We start from the raw sequence: 18,586 nt of genomic DNA, 5'->3' as shown, positions 1-18,586 counted from the left end.
CTCTAGAGAGGAGGAGGAAGGTTGCTCTATGAAGCCTATTGATAGCACCGAGATGCCTAGCACATGCCACATGCAAAAGAATCGAGTCACTCATTGGGTAAAATCTGAACTTATTCTTTTGTGCTTTGTTGAAATATATGTGTTGGAAGCTTGGTTGTGTATGTTGAGGGAGGATCTTTCCTATGATGAGCCCATGAGTGGTGATCTTATTGTGAGGAGTATGAGCTTCATGTTGAGGGAGAACAGTCCCTATGATGAGCCCATAAGAGATGATCTTGTTGTGAGGAATGTGGACTCTATGTTGAGTGAGAACCTTCCCTATGATAAGCCTATCAGAGGCAAGCTTGTTATGAGGGATGTGAACTTTATGTTGAGGGAGAACATTTCCTATGATAGGACCATGAGGGTTGATCTTGTTGTGGGCTTTGGTGATTGTTTGTTGAGGGGGAATGGCTTCCCGGGGAATATAGAGAAGATGGAAGGAAGTCAAGACTTGGTAAATCCGGAATTCACTATTGTGTGCCTTATTGACATGAATGTGTGCGGATATGTGTTGTGCTTGTTGAGGAAGCATCAACTTCATGAGGAGTTAATGAGAAGCGATCTTGTGATGAAGAGATTGGGGTTTATGAAGTCTTTGATGAATGGGAAGAGCCGCCCGAGCGATGTTGAAGAGATTGACGGAATTCAAGGCTTGGAGAACAATGGCCAAGTTAGTAAAGTGGCAAGTCTTAAAGTTCCGGGATTGTTAACCCAAGGTGAGGGAGGAGCTACTATGTGTGTGCTTGGGTTCACTATGATGTGGGTTGACAAATGTCGCCGGGATATTCCGTTTGATGTGGGCCATGGACAAGGAGAGAATGAGCATGATAGCCAAGTTAGTGGGATGAGTGATAGCAAAGTCCGGGCATATTCAAGTCAAAATCATGTTTGGGTTGTGAAGAGTACTCAAGGGATCGCTCCAATTTGGGTTGATATATGGCACCGGGATATGGCATTCGAAGTTGGCTATGAGCGAGTGGAGATTGAGCCTAGCATCCGGGTTGATGGCGTGAGGTACATTGAGGTCCGGGCATATTCGACTCAAGATCATGTTGGGGTTTTGAAGAATATTTGTGAGATTGATTCTAATTGGGTTGATACGTGTCGTCGGGACATTCAATTCAAGATAGGCCAAGAGCGAAAGAAGAGTGTGTTGATTCCTCAAGCTCGTGATGGGGAGATCAAGAGGATCAATAGGTGGTCTGTGCAACCAAATGAGGGGTGTTGGAAGATCACCCAAGCATTTATTGGGAAGTGGTTTGACAAGCTTCGCCAAGACATACCATTCGATGTTGGAAGAGCATCCGATATTGGGGGAGATGGGGAGATGAGTACCACGGAAGATGAAGTCCGGGGTGAGGCACTTGTGGAGATATGGGGAAAAGTTCGTGAGGAGAAGGTGAGTCCGGAAATATGTGGAGTGGACTTCTTGAATTCATCTCGAACAACACTTTGGTTCGATTTGAGGACTTGGGTTCATTCACAACGAACACGTCTCATCCATATGTGGCAAGCAACTTGGGGTCAAGTTCTTTTTAAGAGAGAGTGTATGATGCGGGGCATCTTTCCCTAGGATCGGGTCCGGACGAGGGAAGTCGGAGGAAGAATCTAGCACGAGCAACAAGCGAGCAAGGAGGCCAAAATGTGCCACACAACATGTGGGGCACGCTCCGCGTATTTGAGGGTTTGATCCAAAGAGAAGTCCAGGAGGTCAACTACGCAGGGCTTGGATCGGGCACGCTCCGCGTAGAGTTAAAACACGCTCCGCGTGTAAGAAGAAATGATCCAGAGAAGAGTTCAGCAGCCAAGGCATGCCCCGCGTGCCTTCAGTTTAAAAGCCTACGTTCCGCGTAGATTTGGGCACGCTCCGCGTAGAATGGGTACTGATCCGGAGAAGAGCTCAACAGCTAACCCACGCCCCACGTGCCTTCAGCTTAAGGAACTTACTCCTTACTCCAGCTTCCTCCTTATTTACAATCCTGCCACTCCCTATTTACACCTTTGCCACTCCCTTATTACAACCATGCCACTCCCTATTTACCATCCATGCCACCCGTTTATATTTCACCCATTTACCCCTTATCTTTATGTTTTAATTGGCTATGTAATTTACCCTTTATGTAATTAGGCAATTAGCGTTTTTGAGATGATATAAATTCATCTCTTTCTCATTGTAATAGTTAACTTTTTATCAATCAAATATTAAACTTCTTCAAGAAGCTTGTTAAGGTTTTTACCTTCAACAATGGGGATTTCATATTCCTATGGATTTAGTCTATGAAACTTGGGATTCACTCCTTCTAGTTTAGTTAGAGAAGAACATCTTTGTTAGTTTACGATTAAAACTAACACGTCACGATTTCAGTGAAATCCACACTGCATCAAATTGAAGGTAGAAATCGATTCAAATCTCTCTCTCTAATCTGAAAAGCTGCTCTATGGTTAAGTAACTTAGTTCCATGTGGGTCTGTTAATAAATATATTGCCCATTGTCACATATTGCCCAATTAAGTAACTTAGTTCCATGTGGGTATGGTACTAAAATGTTGTTTGGGGTTGTAGCACTGTCTTTAGAACCATTAATAGGTGCAGTAGCCGTTGAGAAGAAAGCTGCAAGAACGCAAAGATGAAAAACAATGAAGATAATGGTTTTATATATTTGATTTTATGGTAAAAGGTAGTTAAGGCATTACAATTTATTTTAAATAGATTTTGACTCAAATCCAAATTAACTAACAGAATCTTCATAAGAGTCTAACGGTATGAACTAAACAGTTCACCGAGAAAAACGTTAGGAACTAAACAGTTCATCGATAAAATGATTAAAGACCCTACTGTATGTTTTTAAAAATACAAAAACTAAATAATATATTTTATCAAAATATAAGGACTAATAAATTATTTACCCTAAAATCAAAGTTGTGCACTTTGAGTCATCAATGGCATCTTTGGTATTATTACCACGATTTTTGTTTGTTTTATATTAAATATAAAACAACTTCCCATAATTACCGGATAATTAGAATAAAATTAATATTTCTTTACATTTTCTTTTAAATGTAATAAATTGTTGCAAGTCATCAGAAAAGAAGAAGAAAAAAAAAGGAGCTGTCTTTATTTTTATTTTGTTCCTCCTATCTATAATTACTCAAGTCTAAATTGAATTCCATTTTTTTCTTGTAGCTTTTTTCTTTTTTCTTTTCTTTACCTTCTATTCTGCTTGCTTCCACATCAGTTTCTTCGATTTGTTGATCTAACTTTTGCTCTCTCGATCTTTCCCTTCAATGGCCACTAAAGTTCCTAGTGAGAAAGGGGGTTTTGAGAGAGAAAGCAAAAGAGCAAAGCAAAGTGACTGACTGACTTTGATATAGTTAGTGAATTCCATCAACTGATTACTCAAGAGTTTAATTTTGAAATTCCCTTTTCATTTTTGTGTTTTCTGTTTTTATTTCCCCCAATTTTTCTTGGGTTTTGAGTGCTGGAATCTGTTCTGAGGTTTGTGGGTGGGGTTTGATTTGTTCGGATTTGATATGGGTGGGTGTTTTCCTTGTTTTGGATCATCAAACAAGGAGGGCAGTGGTGTTGGTGCCGTCAAAGAAGCGGCTAAGAAGGATTCTGTCAAAGAAGGCTCAGTTCCTCAGTCTCACCATGTTACTAGAGTTAGCTCAGGTAAAATTGTGATTTTAATTTTGTGGTATTGGTGTTCAATTATGCGATTTGGGGGTTTTATTTGGAGTGTTTTGGTTCAGTTATTTTGATGGAATTTATTGCTTCTTTGATCTGTTTCATCTACTGGTGGTTTAATTGATTGGGTTAATTTTAGCTTTGGTGCTACATTCTTGGATGGATTGTTTTCCCTTTTTTTTTTTTTTTTTTTTCTCTCTTTTGCTGTTTCTGGTTTTGGATTCTTATGTTAATGGAGATCTGCCCTTAGTTAACTGGAGTTTCTCATAATTAGGTTTACATTTTTTATCACAATTGTCAAGTTAAAGACGGAGCTGTATGAGTGGTGAAGCTCTTAGCCTGTTGGTTGATAGCTTACCTATGATCCTAGAGGTCATGGTTCGAATCACATGGGGTGGGGTGGGTTGAGGGTTTTCCTTTCCCTTTAATGTAATCTTCCTTTGTTTAATACAAGTGCATTGCGCACAACTTTAAAAAGAAAAAAAGACGGAGCTGTACGATAGTAAAGGGCGGCACGCATCCCCGCTAAGCGAGGGTCGGGGGAGGGCTCCCACCACAAGGGTATATTGGGGGCAAGCCTTCCCCTGCCCATTTTTTTTGGCAAGAGGCCGCTCCTAAGATTCGAACCCTTGAAAACTACACCTTTAAGTTAATCCTACTAGAAAAAGGATTATACTTTTAGTCTATATAAACGTTGTTTGCTTGTTTATATGCACCGAGAGTTTTGGAGTTCGTGCTCTTGGAATATGTATATGTGTTAGCTTTTAGGCGTGGTCGGTCTCATGAGATTGGAGAGTTAGGGACTTGGGTACAAGAAGGGATTTCCTTATTGTTGTACTAACTTGTCGATTACTAATGAATTATGTGCTCCTCCTCGCCCAGAGATGTAGGCAAAATTAGCCAAACCACGTAAATCTCTTGTTCTTGTGATTGTCTGTCTAATTTCCCTTTTCGGGTGTCAAGCTTGTTAAAGTGAACACTGATCCAATTTCCTAACAATATGTTAATTTCCCGTTTCGGGTGTCAAGCATTGGGCATAATCATTTTTTTAGCCTTGGGTTGTTGAATTATGTTTATTGTTCAGAATGATTAAACTCATGCTTATAGTTTCTTTTTTCATGTCTCTATTTTGAGTGATTCACTTATTCGTGCAGATAAATCCAAATCGCGGAGCAGTTCTGATTCTAAGAAGGAGCCGCCAATTCCTAAAGATGGACCAACTGCTCATATTGCTGCACAAACATTTACATTCCGAGAACTTGCTGCTGCGACAAAGAATTTTAGACCAGAGTGTCTATTGGGTGAAGGGGGTTTTGGACGTGTTTATAAAGGTCGCTTGGAGAGCACTGGACAGGTAATCCGAGACTATCTGAAGTCAATGCCCGTACTGTTATATTGTGAAATGTGTCCCGACACTTTCTTCATATTCATATGTATTAGTGTTTGGCTCTTTCGTGGTAAATGCGGGCGTGCTAGAGAATTATAGTATTCTCGAAATGTGAAATTAAACTGAGTGAGCCTAACTAACTTCTAAAATCGAACTGCTGTTGGAAATAAAAGAGACCTTAAGATTTCCTGAGGTTTTGATGATCAAAACGGTTCGTGTCTTTTTTTTTCATCGTGGGAGTAACTTCCTATTGTTTCCACCAATCCACGTTCTCCACCATGTTGAGTAACTGCTTCACTTTAACTTCCACGATGGATTGATACTGACACATTCACTTTCTAACTTTCCTGCTTTTTAACTGGATCACAAAATGCACGTTAAAAATATTAAATGGTCTTATGATCCCATAGGAAGTTGGTTTCCTCGAGGTACACTATAGGAAGTTGGTTGGTTTTCCCCAGGGCCCAGAGATAAGAGGGGGCCCAATTATAGTAATGTATTAATACCTATTAAATTATACTTGATTAAATTCAAAAAAAAAATATACTTGATTAAAAACGTTGGCATTAGATTCTTTCCAAATAAAAAACGTTGGCATCAAATTAAATTTTTAAAAAAAAAGTATACTTGATTAAAAACGTTGGCATCCGTTATTAAATAGTCTTTCTTCTAATTTATCTTGGATTCTTTCCAAATTTCTTAATAAAAACTTTGGGAATCAATTCCCTAATTTATCTCAAAGTATTTCAATAATTATCTTTCCCACCTATCAATCCTAACAAAAATTTATAATTTATCTCTCATTTTTTTTAATCATACTTCAATCCTAAAGAATATTAAACAGTAATATTATCCTACATCGTTCATCTTCAATTCATCAGCTGTATAATCAATTTTGTTTTCTAATCACCTCACTATGAAACTTCCAATTACTAATGACCTTTTTTTTTGTCTTTGAGAAACTTTATTAGATTCTGATTTACTTGGTCTTCATAGGCAATTTAGGAAAAACGTATCAAAATCTTCCAATTTCAAGAACTTAGGCGCTAAAGGTCGTTAAATGATGTGATTTTCAGATTTAGTTTTTCATTTTTCTGTTATCATGCTTTGTGTTATAAAGAGCATAAAATCTATTAGAACTATTTCATAATTTATTAAATTTAAGAAATTTGCATCTAGAAATTCTCATAGACATCATTTTGTATAAAAAAAATTGGGTACTTAAAGCAATATAAAATGTTTTTATCAGGTATTTTGTTAAATGTAACAAGAAAAAATGTCATTTTTAAGTAATCTTTTTTATACAATTTACTTTTTTACTTATTTTTTTATTTCAACTTATTTATTAGGGCCTCATTTGTTAATTCGCCCCTGGGCCTCTAAAATCTCAGGATCAGTCCTGCCCTGAGGTACACTTTAGGAAGTTGGTTTCCCTCGAGGTTCACCTTAGGAAGTTGGTTTCCCTCGAGATTCACTTTAGGAAGTTGGTTTCCCTTGAAGTACACTTTAGTAAGTTGGTTTCCCTCGAGGTTCACTTTAGGAAGTTGGTTTCCCCATGAGGTACACTATGGGAAGTCGCTTTCCCTCGAGGTACACTATAGGAAGTTGGTATCCCTCGAGGTGCACTTTAGGAAGTTGGTTTCCCTCGAAGTTCACTTTAGGAAGTTGGTTTCCCCGAGGTACACTCTAGAAAATTTTAAGTGAACGGTGCACCAGGAAAATATATAAAAAAAGATATTTCCTAAAATGAAAAGTTACCTAAACAGTTCTAAGTAAAAGTTTCCTAAACAGTTCTAAGTAAAAGTTTCCTAAAAGGAAAAGTTTCTCCGATGCAAAGTGTACACCAGATATACATTAGAAAACTTTATTTTTGGTGCAAACAATTAGTGTTGCATTATTTTGTATGAAGCTTCTGCATTATTCGTATTTTCACCTTTTAAGCATCTATTACAGACAATATTCATCAAACAAATTCACTAAGTTTCATTGAGTATCATAGTATGTAATAATTTTTGGTCAAATTTGGAATTCGTGTTGCAGGTAGTTGCTGTGAAGCAGCTGGATCGGAACGGCCTTCAGGGAAATAGGGAATTTCTAGTGGAAGTTCTCATGCTCAGCCTCCTTCACCATCCAAACCTTGTTAATTTGATTGGTTATTGTGCTGATGGGGATCAACGCCTCCTTGTTTATGAGTTTATGCCGCTCGGATCACTGGAAGATCACTTACACGGTTAGAATTTTCTACCCTCCTTAATATACTACAATATTTTTAGAACTTGCTACTCCTAGTTTGATTACACACTCACAATTTATAACACAAATATCGCACTTCGTAGCCCAAACTACTTGTTCTATTATTAAATGTTATCCTTTTCTTCCTTTGCAGATCAATTTTGATAGAGTCTATAGAGTTTCATATTATAACAATAGTATTTCAGAACCCAGATTACTCATTATCTAAGGCTTATATGTACTGTTAGAGAGTCCTTGTTGTTCTTTTATTAACGACATTTTAAAAAACATACGAGACACAAATTTCTGTATAATTAATTATATAGATATTACATATAAAAATATATAAAAAAAAGATATATAAGATTTAATAGTGATAAAAGTACAAAATTACAGTCCAATTATTTCCGTGCATATAGAGGGTTAATGTGTCATTTTTCAGTCCAATTATTTTCCTGCGTAATCATATTTGTTTAAGCAAGACTATTTTGGAGATTAACTTTAGGAATATTTGTAAGTGTAAATGTGTCATTTTTATGCATATAAAAGGTAAATTCAGCTTGGCTCCTTACTCGAGAGGGATAACCTCTTAGTTTTTTTCTTTTACAAATACTGGACACGGCGGGACACATTTTTGCCGTGTCGGTGCGATTCCAGCCGTGTCCCGGGCGAGTCCCCGTGTCCGGAGAGTCCGACACCGCCACTCAGACCCTTCGGAAGAGTCGGTGCTTCATTGTCTCAAACAGATTGTTTATGTAAAATATTAGGTGTTCCTTGTGGTTGCTTCTGATTCTAAATCTAGCATCACTTAGATGCATAAAGGATATAAATGACACAAAAATGATAACTGTGTCAAGCGGGTTATCTCTATAAATAGTGTTGTCGTGTCAGAAATTGACAGCGTTAAGTTAGGTGATGTGAACACGATTGAAATATCTCACAAGCTTCAAAGAATCACTCAACTTAACATGAATCTAAAAATGAGAGACCTCCCAAGAGTTCTGTTTGGCTCTTTTGTGGAAAATGCGGGCGTGCTAGAGAATTATAGTATTCTCGAAAAATTGAATTGAGTGGGCTTTCTGACTTGTAAATATCAAACGACTGTAAGGAATAAAGAGACCTAAAATTCCAAAGGATTCGATTATCAAAATGATACCGACCTTAAAGAAATGATTAAATAACAAATAAAATAAAATTGTAATAGGAAGCTTGAATGAACTTGAAATCTGATTTTAATTGGCTCACAAAATACACGTTAGAAATATTAAATGGCCTAATGATCCCCTAGGTGTACCTCAAGTATCCCATGATGTTCACTCTATGAAGTTGGTTTCCCACGAAGTACACTATACAGGAAGTTGGTTTCCCACGGGGTACACTATATAGGAAGTTGGTTTCCCTGAAGTACACTATTGGAATAGTTGGTTTCCCCCAAGGTTCACTCTTGAGATGTGGGGTTCACTCTATAGGAAATTCTAAGTGAACGATGTACTAGGTAAACATGAAAAGTTTCCTAAACAAACTTTTTAAGAAAAAGTTTCTTAAAATGTTCTTTTAAGAAAAAGTTTCCTAAAAAGAAAAGTTTATCCCATGAAAAGTATAAACCAGTGTATGCAACAAGAAAACTTTATTTTTGGTGCAAACAAGTTCTTAATTGTATATTATTGCATATCCTATGTTAAGATTACTTGGTTGGAACATCTTATAAGTGTCAGAGAATCTTTCACCGTAATAACTTCAGCATCTAGGTAAGGTGAGGGCCTCGGAACATTTGATTTTTTCATTACACTTTGATCTACAGTTATACATTCAGCTTAGACACTGGGTAGCCAATGTTATATATGATACACTCAGATACATAGAATAAAGAAATAGTATTGTATTGGTAGTTCCTCTCATAACAAACTGCAGTTGATAGAAATCGAAAACGAAAAGGAATAAATTCCTCAGCATTTTTATGCTTCACAATTAATTTTTTTAGCATTTTAATACTGCTGATTACTTCACTAACATAGATACTGTGTAGTCAGGACCGATCCTGAGATTTTAGGGGCCTAAGGGCGAATAACCAAATGAGGGCCCTAATAAATAAAGTACAAGTAAAAAATAAATTATGAAAGTTAATTGTGCAAAGAAAAATTTCTTCAAAAAGATACTTTTTCTATTATACTTAACAAACGATCTAATAAAAAATATATTTCATATGGAAAAAACATTTTATATCGCTTTAATTACCCAGTTTCTCATACAAAACAATGTCTACGAGCATTTTTAGATGTAAAATCACTAATAATATTGTCTACATCAATATGTCCTAACATATTTCTCTCAATACATAAAAAGCCTAGACCATTTAAATTTTCCTGTGATACTAATGATCTCAAATAACTTTTCAATAATTTTAACTTCAAAAAACTTCTTTTCAGCAAATGCAGCGGTCACTATCATATTTAAGAGATTTGAAAAACAATTGAAATATTTGGATAACAATATGTTTTTTTTGACAAACTCAAGAAATTCAAATTCTGACATTACTAAAACCAATTTTAGTTTTTATGTACTTGACATTTTAAGAAATTCTATTTAGAATGGTGCGTTAGGGGTGTCAATCTAGTTGGGATGTCTAGCCACTTAATCGCGTCCCAATCTTTCATGCAAAAAAAGAAATTCTATTTAGAATATCAGATAGTTGTAAATAGTTAGTCTAATCATGATTAATATGTAACTCACCCATAATTATGTATCTTTTTTTAATCTGAGTAAAATTAAAAGCCTGCTACTATATTTGGGCCCTCCCTCATCATTGGGCCCTGGGCAGGCGCCCTTCCTGCCCATGCTCAGGGACGGGCCTGTGTGTAGTAGCCAATGTTCTTCGTCTTATAGCCTTTATACGAACTAAGCTTGATATTTCGTAAGATCATTTACCCTATGGAGTTTAAAAACGCTAGACTTCTGTTGTAATTTTCTTGGTTCTTAGTGAACTAACTGCTGCGGTGATTAATTGGTTCACAGACTGAATTCATTCAAACTGAGTGAGGAGTTTAAGCTAATTCATGAACAATTTTTCTTGTGAGCTTTGCTCTTATTTTTACTTGGTTTGTTTTGTTTGAATATAATCACAAGACATTACCACATTTTCTTTTCCACACCAATCTTTATTTACTGCTAAATTTATTTTTCTGGGCCCTATTTCTCAGCTGGTAGAGCATTGGGCTTCTAATGTAACAGTCGCATTTCAGCAACGAATTTTCGAGTTAAAACTTGAAAATGTAATACAAGAAATGTTCTTTTTACTCTGATGATGCCTTTTAATATTTGGATGCAAAAATAGGGGAAGATTTGTGTGCCATTATATAGTTCCACTCACAAATTAGCAAAATTCAGTGTGGAAATTCCATGGCCAAGTTTTTTGCTGTTCTGTCGGAAAGTATGTTAGTGTTTGGCTCTTTTGTGGAAAATGCGGGCTTGCCAGAAAATTATAGTATTCTCGAATTATGGAATAAAATTAAGTGCGCCTACTGACTTCTAAATATCAAACGAATGTAAGGAATAAAGAGACCGTAAAATTCTAAAAGATTCAATTATCAAAACGATACCGACCTTACAGAAATAATTAAGAACAAACAAAAATAAAATTGTACTGAAAGCTTGAATGAAATTGAACTTGAATTAAAATGAAAACTAAAGGTTGCTGAAGTCTAGGGATAATTTGCTAGAGTTTTGCTTGAGTGTATGTTGAGTTGTCCTTTTTTCATCGTGATGTCTGCGTTTTATAGATGTTGGGAGTAACTTTCTGTTGTTTCCACCAATCCACGTTCTCCACCATATTGAGTAAATGAATAGTACGACGCTTTCTAACTTTCTTGCTTTTTAATTGGCTCACAAAATATACATTAGAAATATTAAATGGCCTCGCGATCCCCTACCTCAAATATCCCATGATGTTCACCCTAGGAAGTTGGTTTCCCTAAGGTACACTATAGGAAGTTGGTTTTCCCGAGATACACTATTGGAAGTTGGTTTCCCATAAGGTTGACTCTAGGAAATTGGTTTCCCCACTTCCCATTGAAGTTCACTATAGGTAGATCTCCCACGGTTCCCCTTGAGATGTTTCCCCTGAGGGAAACCGAGGTTCACTCTTGGAAATTCTAAGTGAATGATGTACCACGAAAACGTAAAAAGTTTCCTAAAATGAAAAGTTTCCTAAACAGCTCTTCAAACAGCTCTTTTAAAAAAAAGTTTCCTAAAAAGAAAAATTTATCCCATGAAAAGTGTATACCAGATATGCATCATGAATCTTTATTTTTGGTGCAAACAGTTAGTAATAAATAAAAAATCTCAAGGAGAAACTAGAAAGTCTCATGATGGCCATTTGTGTAATGCTATGTCAACCAGCAATAAATCATATTCATATCACTTTCAGCAATAATTCACATGGATGGAGAATGTGATATTGGAAATAAAGGGTAAATTGGGAATTGAAGGACACATGGTTTATGGCTTTAGTTGGAGTTTGTTGGGAGAGGAGAGGAGAGGAGAGAAGGATATAGGTTATATGTTTGCGAGGTTTTCGATTGTGAAAGCATCTTTATGGAATTTAGTTAGTAATCGGCTTCATGCTTGGGCAGTGGAGTTTTCTCCACTGATAGTAGTTTCAGGCAGTAGGTTATTCTACTGATTTTATAATTCCATTCCTTGTGTTTTCTGTTCTGTTTGGTTGATTTCTTATAGGAAATACAATTATTAGTGTCAATTCGCTCTATTCATATTCTATTTTCCATATCTCTGTATCGGGATATCCATCAACTAGTCATCCATGTCATTGTATATATTGAACTAGATCGGTCGATTTGAAATATTGAAGGTGGATAATGTGAATATTCAGGCATAGAAAGATACTAAAAACTATATAGCACCGATACTTCTAAGAATCCCTAGTGCAAAGTAACAAAATTTGTTACTTTGTACCTCCACATCATCAAAAGTAACACACTAAAATTACATACCATTAGAGGACATTGTTACTTCAATTTTTAGTAGACCCCACTTGTCATAAAACACTCTATATTTACTTAATTAACATACAATTAATAATTTTTCACTCAACAATATAATTAATTCAATACTAATTATTAATACCAAAAAAATATTTATCTAATATAATAATTAATTCAATATGCATTATTATTTTAATAAAATTAAATAAATAATTAATTATTATGAAATAACTTAAAATTATTGTATGACTAATTATTTATTAAACTATTAAATAGGCTTATAGTTTTTGGGGAAGTATTAATTTAGGCTCCACGTACAAAATAGTACAAATTTAGACTTAACGTTTAAAAAAGGATACCAATTTAAGTCTTGATAACGAAATGTGACACGTCATTCATATTACTCCGTTAAGTTCCGATTTCTCTCTATGTACAATTGACAAAACTTAACGGAATAATATGAATGATGTGTCATGTTTCATTATGGAGGTTTAAATTTGTACCATTTTTTTAAACGTTAAGTCTATATTGGTGTTATTTTGTACATAGAACATAAATTAGTACTTCTGCAAAACCATAATAGGATAGTAGCTCATCCTAGATTTAATAAATTAATATCAAATTCACAAAAAAATAAATAAATTAATTAATATCAAATACTCTCAACCGTAATAAATTGGAGAGTTTTTACTTTGCCAAATAAAAAAGATAAAACTAAAGGTGGAAAGAGAAAGTAATATTTTATTGAAGAAAGAGAAAATTGGTTATCAAAATAAGTTACGAACCAAAATTGGTTACATCCTATATAGTGGCTGGTTACAATCACTTTGTTGAAAGTAACAACAAAAACACATGCACTAGGGATGCTCGGGGTGTTTGTTAGAAGGGATATAGGAGGTGGGATAGGGATAAAAAATACGAGATAAGTTATCCCGTGTTTGTTTGGGAGATAGGAGAGCGAGACAGATGTCTTATCCCTCAAATCCTATACCCAAGAAGGGGTGGTATAAGGAGGTGGGATAAGCTCTTGCGATTTTTATAGGATGGAAAAGTCCATCTTATCCCTCAAATTAATGTTATGTAGTTTAAATAAGGTTAAAATAGTAAAATGTATTATTTTATCCCTATCCCTATCCCACGTACCAAACATTGAATAACAATTCTCGACTATCATATTTTTATCTCTATCCCAACCATTTATCCTTATCCCTATCCCAACCTTTATCCTTATCCCTATCCCAATAGAATACCAAACGCCCCGTAAGAGGTTGACATGCGCCGTATCGGATACTCTGGGGATATGGGGGCATTTGGGAATTCTACGTCACCTCATATGAGTCCCTTTACTAGTCCAAGTAAAGCATATTGATAAATAAAATGCTACACCAATTGACAAACTTAGACACTAGCCGGTACAGAATTTTCATTTCATACAAACTCTTATATAATAAGTGTCCATTCCAGTTTGGCCTGATTACCACTATGCTGAACATTCAAATTAGTTCGAATTCGTTCCTAGTTTATGCAGCATATCTTAATTAGTGAGCCATTCAAAGGTGCGTAATCAACCTCGAATCCAATTAATTGGATTCAGTTACCAAAAAAGAGAAGACTTTGGTCCTGTTTGGCAATTAGCGGTTAGCTTATAGCTCATTATCTTTTTGCTTAGTTGATTTGACTAGCGGATTGTGTTAGCTGATTGTTAATAGCTGTTTGTGTTAAATGACAAATAAGGACATGGTAAATCATTTATTTGAGACTAAAGAGTATTAATTAGGGGTAAAGATGTCCATAAAAAGAGATGGAGCAATAAGCTAATTGAAAAAACTCCTAAACCTTTTTGGACCCAATAAGCTCTTTCGAACCTCTGTTCACCTAACACCACTATTAGAGGTTTGACTAGTCAAAACCTCTAAAGTGGCTCAAACCTCTAATTTTATTCCAAAAAGCTCTTTGCCAAACAGGGCCTTTGAAATTTGCATATATTATTAGTCCTACTTAACTAGGACATTTCACCTGAAGCATCTTCAATTCTTGAGTAAGGTCACAATGCGATCAACTGCTGATTGATGCAATCGTTTAAAATGTTTTACCTTTTACAATGGTTTAAGTGGCGTTTATTTATGTTATATCCTAAGAAATCCATCGCTTCACCGTGTTATTAGACCCTTAATGATGTGACCCAATTTGATTTTGCAACAATTCATAGTAATCTTCTAGATACTATTATGTTTAGTTGAGAAATTTGGTCATTCACCGTTAGATCTAGGCGGATTAAAATCCTAAGGTGGAGATTCAAAACATCCTAAGGCTTATATTTAATCCGCCTAGATCTAACGGTGACTGACCAAATTTACATTGTCATCAGGGTCCATGTGAACGCAACTGGTAGTTGAGATACTACAATAGGGGTTTATTCTATTTAATGTTTAAAATTATGTGGGAAGTTTAATTATTTGATTATTTAGTTATTTTCGTTATTTAGGAGTTTTATTACTTAGGAAGTTTCATTATTTAGGAGTTATAATGCTAAGGAGTCTTTTCAAATAAGAATTTTTGATGTATTTAGAATCCTTGTTTATACAAAGGGTGTCATATTAAATAAATGAAAGTAAGCATTTTCCCGTCAGAAAGAGTTTGCTATTCTCTTAGAATTCACCATTGAGCTTTGAGGATAGGTGACTCAAACAACAGAAAAGGCAGGGGAAACTTGTGAGGAGATCTATTTGCAGGCCTACAACATGTTGCATACGCTTTTGGTTGATACTTCTAAATTTCATATCTCAATATTTATGTGATGGAGATAGTTTCTGTTGGAGATTAATATAAGATATATAATTGGGCCTTAACTATCAGTTCGAGCTTTTAGTTCAATCGGTTCCATGACAGTTTCCGGTAGATGAAGGTAGTTAGGGCTGTAAATGAGCTGAGCCGCTCGACAAAAAAAATCGACTGTGTTCGGTTCCATTTATAAATGAGTCGAGCTTGAGCATACCGAAATTCGATTCGAGAGCTCGCGAGCAAGCTCGATTTTAGATTAATGAACAAGCTCTATTATAATGTTCATGAATACCCTCGTAAGCAAGCTTGATTCGATTATTTTTTTAATAATAGTATTTCTATAAAGCGAAACTGTAAAACTGTAAAACAACGTACTTTTGTAGGTTTGAAATCCATGTAGTTTTGTGTTAAAGAAAATTCAAATGAACATAAGGAATAAGTTGTTCAGGAGCGAGGTTCATGACATAATTAATGAGCTGGTCGCGAGCAGTTCTCACAAACACGATGTTGAGCTCGAGGTCGTTAATTTTCCAACGAGCCGAGCATGAGCAGGTCAAAACTCGGTTCGGCTCGATTATAGCCATAGTTGTTAAATCGAGATTCGACTCGTGACTCGAAATCCTCGTTTTATGAATCGGGACTCGTGAATCGAATCGAATCATAAGATTCGGATCAAATTCAAAATATTATAAAAAAAAAATATTAACCATGTTTAACTTTAAATATTAGTCTAAAAATGCAAATTTAATGTCAAAATAGAAATTATATAAGTTATCAACCAAGCACTTAAGTTAAAATTCTAAGTCTAATGCAATCCTAATAAAATTAATTGACAAAGCATTCTTCATCATGAAGAGAATCATCATCATCTTCTTCAAGTTGATGATAGATATTAGTCTACTGTTTTCGGATTTTGTGTAATGGAGGGTAGGAGGAATTTTTACTTTTGAAAGAAAGAGAGAAAGAAGAGAGTTGGCAGAAGGTCTATGATGATTTAGGTTTTTTCATCACAAATTTTTCCTATGATGATTTAGGTTTTTTCATCACAAATTTTTCCTTTCATTAATTGCACTGAAATTTAATGTTGAATCGTTTAACGAATTAGGGTCTGTGAAACTTGCTCTTGACTGTGATCTGATATTGTTTTCAGATCTTCCATCGGACAAGGAGCCTCTGGACTGGAATACAAGGATGAAGATTGCAGCTGGTGCAGCGAAAGGGTTGGAATATCTGCATGACAAAGCAAACCCGCCTGTCATTTATCGAGACTTGAAGTCATCTAATATCCTTCTCGATGAGGGTTTTCACCCCAAGTTATCGGATTTTGGACTTGCAAAGCTAGGTCCCGTTGGCGACAAAACTCACGTCTCTACTCGTGTGATGGGGACATATGGTTATTGCGCTCCTGAATATGCTATGACTGGTCAACTTACTTTAAAGTCTGATGTTTATAGCTTCGGAGTTGTGTTTCTTGAACTTATCACTGGGCGCAAGGCAATCGATAATACTCGAGCTCCCGGAGAGCATAATCTCGTTGCATGGGTACGGGTTTGCTTAACTTCATTTTTTATCCGAGTACTCCTAGTATTGATATTTGTATGTTTTAATGTTGAACTAACACAAAACAAGATTTGTGTTGCTTTCTCTTGTTATTATTGTGGGACTTGCGGTTTTCAGGCTCGACCACTATTCAAGGATCGGAGGAAGTTCCCGAAAATGGCTGACCCTCTACTCCAAGGGAGATATCCAATGCGAGGATTATATCAAGCTCTTGCAGTTGCAGCCATGTGCTTGCAAGAACAAGCAGCCACTAGGCCATTAATAGGCGATGTCGTGACTGCACTGACATACTTAGCTTCCCAAACATTCGATCCTGCCAATCAAAGTAACAGAGGCGGATCATCTACGCCAAGGAACAGAGAAAGAGGCATGGCAGATGGCTTGGATAGTCCAGATGAGCATGGACGTGTTGGTAGGCATGGCTCCCCTTCTACTTACAAAAACTCACCAGACTATAGAAGGCGCGGGGAATTAAGCAGTGGTGCTGAGCTCGGAAGAAGTGAAGCCGGCGGCGGTGGGTCTGGCAGGAGATGGGGAATGGAGGAGTCCGACCGACTCGATTCTCAGAGAGATAGTCCTGTAAATACTAGTAGAGCAAGAGAAACTCCAAGGAACCGGGATTTAGATAGAGAGAGAGCAGTGGCGGAGGCAAAAGTATGGGGCGAAAACTGGAGAGAAAAGAAACGAGCAAACGCGATGGGGAGCTTCGACGGTACAAATGAGTGAAGAAAGGCAAGTGGAGCATGATGGTGATGAAGAAAAAGGAGGACACAGACGGGGTTTCCGTATCCAACTCTCTCGGGGGGATTAAGACTTTTCTGTATGATAATGAAATTGAAATGTGCTTCAATTATGTGGTTGAAGGATGGAGGGGGGGAGAAAGGAGAGTTGAGGGGGGGAACCCTGGTGAGGAATTTATGTATGTAAACATGGTGATGGTGATGATGATGTAATTTTAGGGATTTTTCAGAAATGTGGGGAAGATAAAAGATAAGATAGGTAGATAAATTTTTGCCCCTCAATGTAGCTATCTATCCCATGGTCATGGTTATAGTGAAGGGGGAAGTTTGGTGTGGGGTGTCTGTCTTCATTGTATTAAAAAAAATGTAGTCACAGTCTTCTTGTGTATGGATTTCTGAGTCAGGTCATGTTTCGGCTTACACAGCAAAGTTTTTCTTCTTATTTTCTCTCTCTCTATATATATACAATATCATACTACTACCCTCCTGTATGAATGAGAAATGCGATAATAGCATTCTATTTTGTATGTATGTGCTAATTGATGGTGCCATTATTGCTTAAAGGCATGCCTCAAGCTAACAAGCTCATTGTCTCTAGATTTTGCTTGTCGGTGGATCTCTAACGTCATAAATGGTACTATTGAGAGTTTAGAAAGAAAAAATTGCATATCGATTGGCAAAATAGCTGTATATGGAATACGTGCATGCGGCCATTATTGCAATACACAACATATGGTCCATGCCTCCATCCACTATACTAGTGATGGAACGGATTCGGGCCAGACGGAACAAGCTTTTTAGTTTACTGCAGCTGGATAGAAAAGCAGTCCCAGCCCCCTGAGGTCGATGCCGATCACTAAGTTGGTGTAAAGTGAGGAGTTGCAGCAGAAGAAAGTAGAGAGGATCAAGCCAGGGAGAGAAGACATCGGCGGCTTTCAACTCAATGAAATATTTCAATTTTAATATTTTATTCTTTTGCCCAACATATACAAAATAGGAAATATTTCAATTTTAATATTTTATTCTTTTGCCCAACATATACAAAATAGGAGATAAAAATTTCACTTTATGCGTTTTTTATCTGTTATATATATATAGTAGAAATTATTGTTGTATTCTTTCATGTTTTTATGTTAACACGCTCAAACATGACATGAACACAA

General features: G+C 36.2%; 1 protein-coding gene across 1 annotated transcript; it reads left to right on the top strand.

Moving 5' to 3' along the window:
- Positions 1-3,159: 3,159 nt before the first annotated feature.
- Positions 3,160-17,904, top strand: LOC136219922 (serine/threonine-protein kinase PBL27). The gene is made up of 5 exons (XM_066007513.1): positions 3,160-3,711; positions 4,881-5,080; positions 7,154-7,343; positions 16,274-16,665; positions 16,801-17,904. Exons 1-5 carry the CDS (start codon positions 3,573-3,575, stop codon positions 17,407-17,409), a joined length of 1,530 nt encoding a protein of 509 aa, XP_065863585.1. The 5' UTR covers positions 3,160-3,572; the 3' UTR covers positions 17,410-17,904.
- Positions 17,905-18,586: the final 682 nt, after the last annotated feature.

Source organism: Euphorbia lathyris, chromosome 2, assembly GCF_963576675.1.
Source record: "Euphorbia lathyris chromosome 2, ddEupLath1.1, whole genome shotgun sequence".
Classification (NCBI taxonomy): domain Eukaryota; kingdom Viridiplantae; phylum Streptophyta; class Magnoliopsida; order Malpighiales; family Euphorbiaceae; genus Euphorbia; species Euphorbia lathyris.
This window is presented reverse-complemented; position numbering and strand designations above follow the sequence as displayed.

Bases quoted from the DNA above. Each gene is read 5' to 3' on its own strand.
- LOC136219922 (XM_066007513.1), top strand. From the start codon at position 3,573: ATGGGTGGGTGTTTTCCTTGTTTTGGATCATCAAACAAGGAGGGCAGT. The intron at 5,081-7,153 runs GTAATCCGAGAC...TTCGTGTTGCAG, and splicing joins GCTTGGAGAGCACTGGACAG to GTAGTTGCTGTGAAGCAGCT. The intron at 16,666-16,800 runs GTACGGGTTTGC...TGCGGTTTTCAG, and splicing joins AGCATAATCTCGTTGCATGG to GCTCGACCACTATTCAAGGA.